Genomic DNA, 12,380 nt, shown 5'->3' on the forward strand with positions numbered 1-12,380 from the left:
AATCCATATCCTTGTGAGTGAGAACTATTTTTCAAGTGGTTAAATTCATGTAAATGTTACCGGATAAGAAAGAGTATTTATTTATATATGCTAGTATTTGTCAATTATCTAAATTATAGTAGCATATACTCTTTTTTAATATATCCATTCAAAATATTAAGACACTGAGAATACAAGTCACGTGATTCACATCTCTTATGCATCCAACACATATGCTCGATGTGAGACTTCCATTCACACTCACCATATCAGTGGCTCTTCCGCCTGTGGTGGTCTGATCCATGATCATCTTAGTATATTCATCAAACATTTTTATTGTAATCTTTATTCTTGGCTCATGCAACTTGGTTGGTTATGGCTGACTTATGGGATCTCTATCTTGGCATCATGCTCGCTCGGGACCTCAATTTACTATGCTATTTTCAAAATAAACTCCCAAGTTAATGTTGAATCTTATCTTATTTTTAAACGGAGCTCAGTCAATGCTTCCCTCCAACCTCCCATCAAAGTTACTCAGCCTTTGATGGTTCATGTGATAAAGTCCCTCCCATTTTAGTTTATCTCGTTCAATAAGATGTTTTGTGGAGTTGTTTCACTAGGTTAGTGCCATAGGCTCTCTGTCAAAACAAATTGACACATCAAACAATTTTGTGAAAATAAATGTATTTTATAGCTCAATACAATGATTGCTTCTTTTTATCAATAATTTAAGTGTTAGCTCAATGATCATTTTCCTAAATTATAGTATATCTCTCTTCTTTAAAACAGGGCATATCATTTGCATTAAACATGCTGGATTCCCATTGCTTTTCCTATTCTACTATAAGTAACATGAGGAGTTCATAGTTACAGCAGATGTTCAATTAACCACATGGAATAAAGTAACAAAACTCCTAAATTCAGAATATATGTAACTCCCACCATACCCCTTGTAGAGGTAATCCACCAACCCCCAATGATACATGAAAAATACTATACAAGTCATAGCTAATTCTCCAAAACTTATAGAAAACAAGTTGGTTTTGACCAGTGCAATAAGAAAGTAAAATCTATATGAGCTTCTTCTTCCGAAAGTAGCGTCTCAGATACAACAGCTGCAACACTGAAACCGAAACGCATACGCCAAGAGACATTATACTGAACCACGCAACTCTGCCATTTGTTGCTTCGCTTACTTCTCTCATCTCTGCTTCCCTATACAATGTGCAAAAAAAATGTTTTGAAATGCACTAATCAAGCATAATGAATTATCTCAGTTATTTTGTGTTTATTATGTTTTTCATCCCACCCATCATCATCATTGACACATAGCTAAGAGATTTGAAGAACCCTAACTTTCTTTGAATAAATTTGAAGATCCCAACTTAATAAAAAGATCTCAGAAAAGAAATATTACATCCATGATCCCCATTTGGATAAACATCTTAATTAACCGCTTATATCGTAAGCACTTGTCTTATAAGTGTTAATGTATAAGTTATCTCTATAACAAAAGATGAAATAAGGTCAATCTATTTTCCTATTAGCTATAAGCTATTTTCATAAACTATATTAGATGGCTTATAAAAAAGTTCAAAACAATTTTATGGAGATATCATGAGTTATTTTCAAAAGCTCTCTCAAACAGTCTCATAAGTGCCTATATTAGTAGATAAGCTCACATAAATTAATCTAAACAGACCCTAAAACTGAAATCAAACATCGCAATGAGTATAAGAGATTTTACCTGTTCTTTAAATATAACAGATTCTCATGGATGGCTTGCACAGCTCCATCAAGTTTCCTTAGCTCAAGTTCAACACCCTTAAACCATTTTCCAAAACGATTATGTCATTAAACACTTCTATATAAATAAACAAATCCCATATAGATATTACAAAGGCAAAGATAGAGAATGAATGAAATTTATTTATTACCTCTATCTTTTCCTTTTTAGCAACAGAGTCCCAATCTTTGGCAGAGATTCCAGTTTTCCATTCAAGACTAATTGAAGAACCTGCTAGATTTTTGCTATTCATCCAAAAGCATGCCACATAGCTACCACTCTCCGTAGTTGTAAATGCAAATTGACCTTGGGTAACATTTTCATTGTTGTGAAGATTATTTCCATATGGAGATGTCACCTGGGGCAAAAAGGCAGTCATGTATCACACCGAGGGTTTGCTTGGGAGGGAAATTCATGAGTTTTGGAGGGATAGGTCTATATTTTAATATATATATTTGAGATTTAAAAAAATTTAAAAAACTATCGTGATATATGATCATATAACAATTCAATCACACTTCGTTCATTTTTAAAAATATCTTATAGCTTGTTTAAAAATAGAAAAGAAAAAACAGTCCTCCTCTCCAAAATCTCCCTCCCAAACAAACCATAAATGTATTAGTTGAGTTAGTGTTTTCAATTATAGACAAATTTGACACTCCTGTGATTAGGTGTATCATTTTTCAGATACGTGTCGGTTTTTGGGTTTCCGACACCCGTACGATACACGTACAACACATGTAAGAAAATTCGGGCAAGTGTCACAAAAACACTTTTTTCTTTGCTTTTGACACACATTAGACACTCTTCAAACACAGCATAGACTCATCTACGGTAAAATTGGACACTTAAAAAAAAAAAAAAAAAACTACTACATTAGTGGTGTTGATGTGCCATCGTGCAGGACCTTAGTTTAACTCATATGAATTTCAGTCGTGGTTAATGAAGTAACGTTGGTAGTTAATGAGTTTCAACACCTAATATATTATATCTATTTACCATCCACCGGATGTAATTAACCACATATTTAAACTGCGTCAACCACTTAAAAAGTTGTTGCAAAAGTTGTCTAAATTTGGTTATCCTCATTGTTGGTCTGTATCCAAGCTTTCCTATTTGAACTGGTCAATGTGAATTTTCAGTCTCTATCCTTATTTTACACCATTAAGTTTAAAGAACAAGGATGAAATTTGGTCCTAAATTTGCTGAGAAAGCAACAAATTAAAGTCAGAAAATTCAACGTCAATACAAATTTGGTACTAGTGTTATCCCTATTAGCCTCATAAACAAATTTATAATCCTAAGTTGAAGAAACTTTAAATTAAACAAAACTAAGTGCATGCTTTGACCAAATAAAGCATAAAGATCAAACATGAATATGAATTTTCATACTATTAAATAAACAAAACCAAGAAAAAATAATAAAGCATACCTTAGCAGAAATAGTAGGAAGTGGGTGACCCTGGATATTATCGGCAACAACATAGTAATTGGCTAAAACGACAACATGTGTTTGGATATCCTGCGACACGCACTTAGTTCCTGAACTGGGGATACTTAACCAAATGGCCTTGGTTTGAGGGAGATTAATAAGCGAGGTGAAGCATAACAATAAAATACTAAGAACAATTCGTGTTCCTGAACTTGGGTTGAAGCCTTTTGCCATAACCGATGGTTGACTGTGGAATAAAATAGGATTGTCGAAAACAAAGTGGTTTCAGATCTAACCCCGAGAGAAAGAAAGAGTACAAAACACCACAAGTACAAAGACTTTGGTCTATGGGGAAAAAATCGAGGGACTCAAGTTGGCGTGTACGGAAAAAAATTGTACTATACTAAACCACCAAATTAGTGTTTGGATCCATGTCTTACTCTTTTTGTCGCAATGCCGTGAATTAATTAATTGAGAAACTTTTGATAATGATCTTCGAAATATTAATAGAGTCAGAGATTAATTTGAGAAAGATTTACAAAGACATCGACAAATTTGATCGTTTGCTCCAATTTTAACTTTGATCTCTAAATATATAATGAGTAGATACAAAAAGCTTTTACTTGATCAAAATATTAAAATAATTTTCAATTGTGCATTTCGTTATTCAAAATAGTTTATTACTCCCTCCGTTTCAAAATGAGTGTCGCTTTAGCCAAAAAAATTTGTTTCAAAATGAGTGTCGCTTTACATTTCCAATACAACTTTAATTTTTTTCTTCCAACTTTACCCTCTCCAACTTTTCTCTCACACAATTTTCAATGCAACTTTAATTTTGTCTTTTTCTTATAAAGTAAGGGCAGTTTAGTAAAAGCGTTATATCCAATGATTATTTCATTCTATTTCTTAATCTGTGTGCCAAAGCCTAAAGCGACACTCATTTTGAAACGGAGGGAGTAATGCTGACATTATCTCTTTTCATACAAGGAGTGACATGACAATAAACAATTATATTGAAAGACCATACTAAAAAGACTAAGACCCTTTATATAAATTTGTATGGTTAAGGAATTACGAGACTCATAATTATTCAATTCAAAACATTATTAACTTTTTCCCATAACTCACTCTAATCCTCTAGAAATTCTAAGTCAAATGACAAAAAAAAAAAAAAAAAACTCTATAAATGCAGTGTTCAAAATCAAAGTCTTGAAAAAGGTTTGTTTGTTTTACTGTTTATAAAAGAAATTGCAAATATGAGTAAAATAATGTATTGGGATTAGACGTTGTTGGTTATTCATTCAATGGTTCGTATTGGTCGATTACATACATTCTAAGATTCAAATATAACTTCATTTATCCCTCATCATACATTGACATATTTTCTTAACGACGTGAAATCCATTGTATCAATTGACTTTTGATACTAAGCAAAATAGTCGTTTGATTCAACGACATATGATCAAATAGTTGATATGAATACAAACATAACATATGTTTAGGTATTAGTATATACACATGATTTATTCCAAATCCTTTAGATAAAAGGACGATGTCTCACACTTTCTAAATCAAATATTTATTTTTGGATTGCACGTCGGAAAAACATTAAGTGTAGAATTAAATAAAAGAATATATTAAATAATAGATGGTATACAACCAACCAACCGGATCAATAGTAATAAATTGAAATCCTATCTATATAAATCTAAGCCCAAACACATACAAAAAGTTGGTTACTCATGGAGGAAGCAACTACTAAAGAGATAAAAATTGAAGAAGGAAGACCATGCAAAAGCTTGGATTCATGCTTTCTAATGGCTTCCAATGATGAAATATTGTTTCTCGCTCTGTTTCTCTCTCTAAAACGAGACTAATGATCTAAGATCTCCCTCAAATTCTGATTACAAGCCTATTTATACTAGGTTTGCTGGGTGAAGTCATGCTCGTCCAACAACTCGAGGTTTCTTCAGATGGAGGAAAAAGTCATATGATCTTTGAAAAGTCACTAAACTGCCTTACTTCGATGGACAAAGTGTTTTCTCGCGCCAACAAGTCTGATTTGGCCTTTCATCCTAGGACTCATTGAAACTCCTCACATTTAGGGGTGGCAAAAATACCCATGTCCACGGGTACCCATGGGTAAAATCCGTCACGGGCACGGGACGGGTAGTTAAATGAGTATCCACGGGTATTTGACTACCTATTATTATATGAATACAGACACAGATTTGATTGTACCCATACCCACGGGTACCCATACCCGATAATAAATTAAGTAAATTATTAAAATATCCTTATATATCTTTTGAAGAAAATTTTACCGTCCACCTAAGATTCTTCATCAATAACCTATTTTTATTTTTGATTTTTTTAATTCATCTTATTAAGTTCACCGTTTCTACTTCATTCACATCATAAAACATATCATATGGAGTATGTAAGAATCATGAATTTTCTATGGATTATGTATGATTTATGAAATTTTGAATAGATTATGTATGGATGTTTAAAAGTTGAAGTTTTTTTGTAATTAAAAAAAAGTTATTATTTGTACTAAAAAATAAATAAATTCAAAAATTCATGGGTACCCATAAATACCCATACCTCAATACTCGTAGGTACCCGCATAGTGGGTACCCACGAGGGTACGAGGCGGACACGGGTATCATATTTATCCAACGGGGCGGGGACGGGTATCATACTATTCGTACCCATAGGTACCCATTGACATCCCTACTCACATTCAGCTCATATGGCGAATCATTTAGCACAAAAACACTTGGAACTCTCCGATTTTGCTTGCCTTGCCTCACCTAGCAAATCGCTTGTGCTCAGATTCTATGCTTCCTTGTTAATTGAGTCTCAAACCTACAAAATGGTTGGAAAATAGATAATATAAGCTTTCCGGCATAAAACTATAATATTTTGTATAATTATAATAACTTGTCTTCTCGTGAACTTAGCTCAATTGGTATGGATGCATAATATATGCAAGGTCCGGGGTTCGAACCCGACCACCACAAGGGCCGGGGTTCGAAGCCCGACCACCACAAAAAAAAATTATATTAACTTGGGATTTTTTATATGGATTACTTGCAAAACAAGTTACTAGTACTAATGAAAATAATATGATTTTAGAACTTATCAAGTCATCAAATATCTTTAAATTTTAAAGGCTAAATTACATCGGAGGTCCTTTAAATTATTTAATTGTAATAAAATTGGTTTTTAAGTTTTTTTCGTACCACTTAGATACTTTAAGGTAATTAATTGTAACAAGCTAGTCTTTAAGTATTTTTCGTAAGAATTAGGTTCTTTAAGTTATTTAATTGAAACTTTTAGGTCTTGAATAACTTACACTTTTAAGATCTAAAATCCCCCAAAAATCGTTACGGTTAAACAACTTAAAGGAACTAATTGGTACAGAAAAAACTTAAAATTAACTTATTACAATTAAATAACTTAAAAGGACCTAAGTGATGCGAAAAACACTTAAAGACTAATTTATTACAATTACAATTAAATAAATTAAAGACTTCATGATATAATTTAACCAATTTTAAAAGATTGCATATCAATATTTCATTTTTGCATATCAATATTTCATTCCGAAGCCGTGAAGAAATGCCTACATATGCAAACTTTATAAAAGAAATCCTGACCGAGAAACGAAGATTCTTTGATGCCGAAAAAACTGATTTTGGAAGCTGGATGCAGTGAAATCAAAGTATCTCATAAGAGTTACATTTCCTGTTATTAGGAATAGAATCAATAGATTGTGTAAACCTTTTATCATGTGAAGTTGAATACATTTCTGCTTCTTATGCAACATGACAAGCTCTATATCTCCAATTATTGTTGAATAAATGCAACATGACAAGTTCTATAGCTACAATTATTGTTGAATAAAATGCAACCAGGTCCAAGAGATGCAATGCATCTAATAATGTGGACAACACATCGGTTATCGATCATCTTGGCAAAGAAACCTATAGCTCATGAAAGGAGAAAACATATTGTGGCTAAATATCATATTCTCGGTGATTAAGTTATCAAAGGTAGCATAGAATTGATGTTTCGTAGGTTGGAGGACCAATCGGCTGACATCATTACAAAGCCATTGGAAGTAGAGAAATAAAAAAGATGAGAAGACTCTTAAGGGTAATTTCAATAGAGAAGAAGTTGAATTAAGAAGGTGAGTTGAAAGTGTAATTCAACTTTTATTTTGATAATTAATAGTTAGTTACAGTTGGATTTCATGTGTGGGTGATTAAAGTCTTACATTGTCGATGAATGAATAAAATGTTGGATATAAGAGAGACGATCTACATACCTAAAGTTTTAAGGTTGCGAGTTGAGATATGGCGTCTTCCTCTTTTGTGGTCCTGAAACATTGACTCGTTGTTACTCCTAACGTTCCCCAAGACTATCCAACAAGTGGTACGAGAGCCTTGGTTCGGTTTGGTGGGGGAGCGGGAGTGGACCGTAGTATTGGATCAAGTATAAGAGGTGGAAACTCACACTTGGGGAAAGGGTTGTTGGGTTTCAAGTGAAGAGGGAATGTTTTGAAGTAATGTAATTTTTTTAGGGAATTCAAATCCTTTTACATGTAATGTAATTTTTTTAGGGAATTCAAATCCTTTTACATGTATTTCATTGTTTGGATGATTAATTTGAAGAATTTTCAAAATGCTGTCCTCGTGAGCTTAGTTCAGTTGGTATGGACAATGCATAAAATATGCAAGGTCCGAGATTCAAACCCTGAACACTACCAAAAAAAAATGCTGAAAATTTATGAAGAATTTTATCAAAGTTAATTTTTGAGAATTTGAAATGTCACATAAAATTTAAGAATTTCAAATTTCTTCCTTTTGAACATTTTTTCAAATTGTGCAAGTTGGTCCCATATTTTTCAAAAGAAATTCAAATTGACCCCTCAAAAATTTCAAAATTGCTCCTATTTTTCCAATTTCAAATTTGACCCCAGACATTTAAAATTTATAAAAGTAACTAAAAAAAATGATAACAATGATATTTTTATTTGACCCCAAAAATTTAAAATTTATAAAAGTAACTAAAAAATTATAAAAATGATATTTTTTAATGAGTGGTGCTAACAACACACTCTTTTCAACACTCTATCCAACACTCGTTTTTTATAGGCTTAAATCATGGTGGGTCTCACACTTTAGAAATAAGTTTCATTTAAAGTGGTGGGTCATATGTTGATTCCATTCAAAGAATGAGTGTTCAAGAGAGTGTTGAAAAGATATTGTTCTTAGCATTCTTCTTTCTTTATTATTATATCCAAACAAAAATATTTAAAAATTTCAACAACAATTTAATTGAATCATTTGAAATTGACTAAAATTCAAATACTGCTATTTAAAAAAAAAAATTACATCATCCAAACACACTCTAAGGTTTTGGGTGGAGGTGAAAGTCTCTTTTATGGTCATAAGCATCAGCTCATTAATGCTCTCGACACTCTTCTCGAACCCCCAACAATCACAAGCTGTTAGGATAATAATTATAACATCTTCTATAAATGTGTTTTTTTTTTAATCAACAAACTTTATTAAAAACCAGATCTTTGCTCAAGACGAACAGAGACCGGTGATACAGAGAATACAACTGAAAGACACCGTATATAGGCGGAACACCTGAAAAAGAAACACCAAAAAAGAAACCCCTACACACAAAACACCCAGTCAAACCCTACCTGACAAAACCCATCGAAAAAGCATCACCACCTAAAAACAAACTCCTTCATGAAACCACCATTGAAAAAACTCCGGTCCACCGAAAAAACACCAAAAAAGCCCAAAATCAAACTTGAGTCAAAGAACTGATTCTCGATCTCGAATCAAAAACGATCAGCCCACCAGACTTATGGACCCAACCAGGCGGGAACCCCTTATCCCCGGTCCACCAGAGAATGAATGTAGGCAGCCAAACAAGAATGCAGTTAGACGCCAACTCCCGATCTTGAAGCAAAAGAAACCGGCCCACCAGAATCCAACACACAAAATGTGTCATAGTGTCATAGTGTGCACTTTCTTGTTAACTCACATGAGAACCTTCCCATCTCTCTTAAGTGTGTGTTCTCAATTGTGTTCTAACATCTAATGGTAAAACCCAGTCTTACAAGGTTCAACACCAAAATCACTTGTGTACACTAGAAAAAGAAGTATCCCCAAACACTAGTAGATAGATTTTGTCCCATCATTGTCCAACTAACTTTCAATTTTGATATCTGTGACTACACTTTGGCCCATCCTTCCCATACCCTAACTCAATCTAATGAAAATTCTCTCTTGTCACCAATTGTAATTTGTAACTATTCATTTTCAAAACAAAAATGTAAAAATGCAATGACCCTAGAAAGCCCTTAAATCAAATGCATGAAAGCATGGCGCTGGCTGTCCCTTGGGGTGGTTGAGGTTATATATATGGCACTAACACTATTCACTCTAATTGGCCCTACAATTTCCAGTGGCTGAATTATTCAGTTGTAATTTTCGTAGGTGACTTCCTTCCTCCTTTTCTACGGGGTACGGATGGTCCTACAGTTGGTACGGGACAGTTAGGACAGACCAAAGTACAGATATATATATATGGTACATTATCAAAAATGTCTCAAGCATACGTGCATGCATCTACATTTATGGTCAAGATGGTTCGGGAACTTTGGTAGATACTATGAGATTATACAAAACATGTATGAGAGATGTAAAACCAATTAATGTCCAGAAGGTCCAGCTAATTTTTTGAAAAAATAAATAATGAAATCCATGAATTTGCAAGTCATGCAGATATTTTTCAACATCCAACACCCATTGTCTTCCTATCATATCACAAAATTGAGTGTATCAAGTACCACGTTTAATTTTAAATCCATTGTTCAGTTCATGCGTTGTTAATATAGTAATTTTAAAAATGGCCATCAAAAGAACCAAAAATTGAACTTCAATTTGAACCGGTTCCATTCGTGATTTGTTCGTCACAGTTCGGTTATTTTCGGTGCAACTCAGTTTAACGTTTAATGGTTCAATTCATTTTTTATTTTTTTCAAATAGTCATAGACTCATAGTCCCACGGGCTCACCTAAGCCAGAGGGTGTTACTATTTTAGTTTTAGCCATGGAATTGCTCTAATGGATGCATGCACGTAAGCTTGAGAGAGAGGCTAGTGTTTGAACGAATAATAAACAAACAAGTTATAAATGATTTTATTGTTTCTCTTAGCTTGACCTTTTTTATTCGAAATCATTTTTTGCACATTGGAAATGTCATTGCTAGCGGAAAAATTACACAACCGAAAGTTTTAATTTGACTGGACCATTGTTGTAAAGTTGACAAAATATAGTTTGTATGAAAGCTATGAGGAAATTTTTATATTGTGGCTCAGTGAATGTTCTGTAAAAAATAAAAAACTTGTGAATACAATATTGAGAATATTTGAGATTATCAAAACATTTTAAAATATTTAAATAGAGCTGAGAAACCTTTTGAACCAGCGAATCAACCTTGACCCAACTTAGAAGGATTCATTTGCCGTGTAAAAACGTTTTCTTTTTACACATATACTCCAGCATGCAGCATGTGATCTGGTGGCTTGATGTAATAATATAAAAAGAAAAGGAGAACGAGATAAAGGATATGAAAAAATATTAGTAGAAAATAAATTTCAGATAAAAATATTGCTATTGTTTTTCAAAGTGAAAAACAAAATTGTTAATTCCAATATCATCATATGTTGTAATACATGACTTGACTTTGGTCAGTTTATACAAAACTTTGCTATGATTTTAATTGAATTTCCATTAGTGAACTTAAGATTGATCTCTCAAATTAATCGGTCTTTGGACTAGATATCAATTTTTTTTATATTTTTTTTGAAGAAATTTTTTTATATTTAAATTTAATAGAAAAAGGGTTTAATTAATTTATAGGAAATTATATATACTGATAGCATTACTAAAAAGGTATAAAGAATATGATAAGTTAAGGAGTGCAAAAGTCAAATTATACCGCTGATGATGTGAGACTTTTGATTTATTGAATTAAATATTGTTGAAAAGGATAATAACGGACTTAGTAACATATAAGCCACAGTTTGCACAAGGAGAGCAGGTCCCATGACACGGTTTTGCATATGTACAGAGAAGCAACAGCTGTGTGTGATTGCATATGCAAAGCAAATGGGTTCAACTTGAACTGAGCGTGTCAAGTATTTGTGTCTCCGTAAATGTGCATTCTTGCACACATACAGCCTATACTTTTTGAGAATCCTATGTAATTTCTAGTCTCCTTCTCTACAAGTAGTTCCATTCATAAAAAATTAATAATATAATTATCTACAAGGATCCTTAAAATCAATGTTGAATATTCCTTTTTTCTCTAATACAACTTAAAAAAACAAGAGTAAACCTTCAACTTGCAATGTCCATATTGATAAATCGGATACTTTCACTCAGATTTTGAGTTTCAAGTGCTATTTATTACTTACCTTTTGTTCGAACTATAAAATACCTGGATCTTTTTCTCTTAAGAATTAGAAGGTTATGAAAAAAAAAAAAATTAAAGGGTCGTCTAACAAATGTCATAAGACAGTTGTTAAAGATTTCAAAAGAAGAAATAATTAACAAGTTTTATGTAAAAAAATATTGCTCTTTAAAATTTCAATGTGTTGAATATATCATTTTTTAATTTTTTTTTTTAAAACTTCTTAACAAATATCCGCATTTGTTTATTTAAAATAGTTAGATTAAGGTAAGCAAAAGAGTATCATTCTTACTAAAAAGTTCTTTTTTAATAGGCTTAATAGCAGTTTTAGCCCCCTAACTTTTTCAAAGTTGCGATTTTGGCCCCCAAAGAAAAAACGCCCCCTAAGTTTTGCACTTGTGGCCGTTTTGGCCCCCAAGGCTAATTTTGACTCGGTCTACGCTGACGTGGCACCCTAAGTGAGGTGCCACATGTTATTTTTTAATTTTTTTTGGCCTTGGGTGGGACAAAACTGCTACAGTTACAAAACTTAGGGGGCGGTTTTGTAGTTTTTTTTCTTAGAGGACCAAAATCGCAACTTCGTGAAAGTTGGGGGACGAAAACTGCTATTAAGCCTTTTTAATAAATTTCTTGCTATAAGTTGATGATATAGTGTATGTATATGCTCAGCCTA

General features: G+C 32.8%; 1 protein-coding gene across 1 annotated transcript; it reads right to left on the bottom strand.

Moving 5' to 3' along the window:
* Nucleotides 1-777: 777 nt before the first annotated feature.
* LOC146940039 (transmembrane emp24 domain-containing protein p24delta3-like) lies at nt 778-3,528 on the bottom strand. The gene is made up of 4 exons (XM_085753623.1): nt 3,198-3,528; nt 1,917-2,123; nt 1,727-1,803; nt 778-1,194 (listed from the first exon to the last, which is right to left on the bottom strand). Exons 1-4 carry the CDS (start codon nt 3,429-3,431, stop codon nt 1,050-1,052), a joined length of 663 nt encoding a protein of 220 aa, XP_085609749.1. The 5' UTR covers nt 3,432-3,528; the 3' UTR covers nt 778-1,049.
* Between the last annotated feature and the right edge of the window lie 8,852 nt (nt 3,529-12,380).

The sequence above is a fragment of the Medicago sativa genome, chromosome 3 (assembly GCF_051527215.1).
Source record: "Medicago sativa cultivar Bolivia chromosome 3, Bolivia_mono, whole genome shotgun sequence".
NCBI lineage: Eukaryota > Viridiplantae > Streptophyta > Magnoliopsida > Fabales > Fabaceae > Medicago > Medicago sativa.

Excerpts from the sequence above, each read along its gene's own strand:
- LOC146940039 (XM_085753623.1), bottom strand. The coding sequence starts at position 3,431 with ATGGCAAAAGGCTTCAACCCAAGTTCAGGAACACGAATTGTTCTTAGT. Across the intron at positions 1,804-1,916 it reads CTAAAAAGGAAAAGATAGAG|GGTGTTGAACTTGAGCTAAG; the intron begins GTAATAAATAAA and ends AAATGGTTTAAG. Across the intron at positions 1,195-1,726 it reads CTGTTATATTTAAAGAACAG|GGAAGCAGAGATGAGAGAAG; the intron begins GTAAAATCTCTT and ends CACATTGTATAG.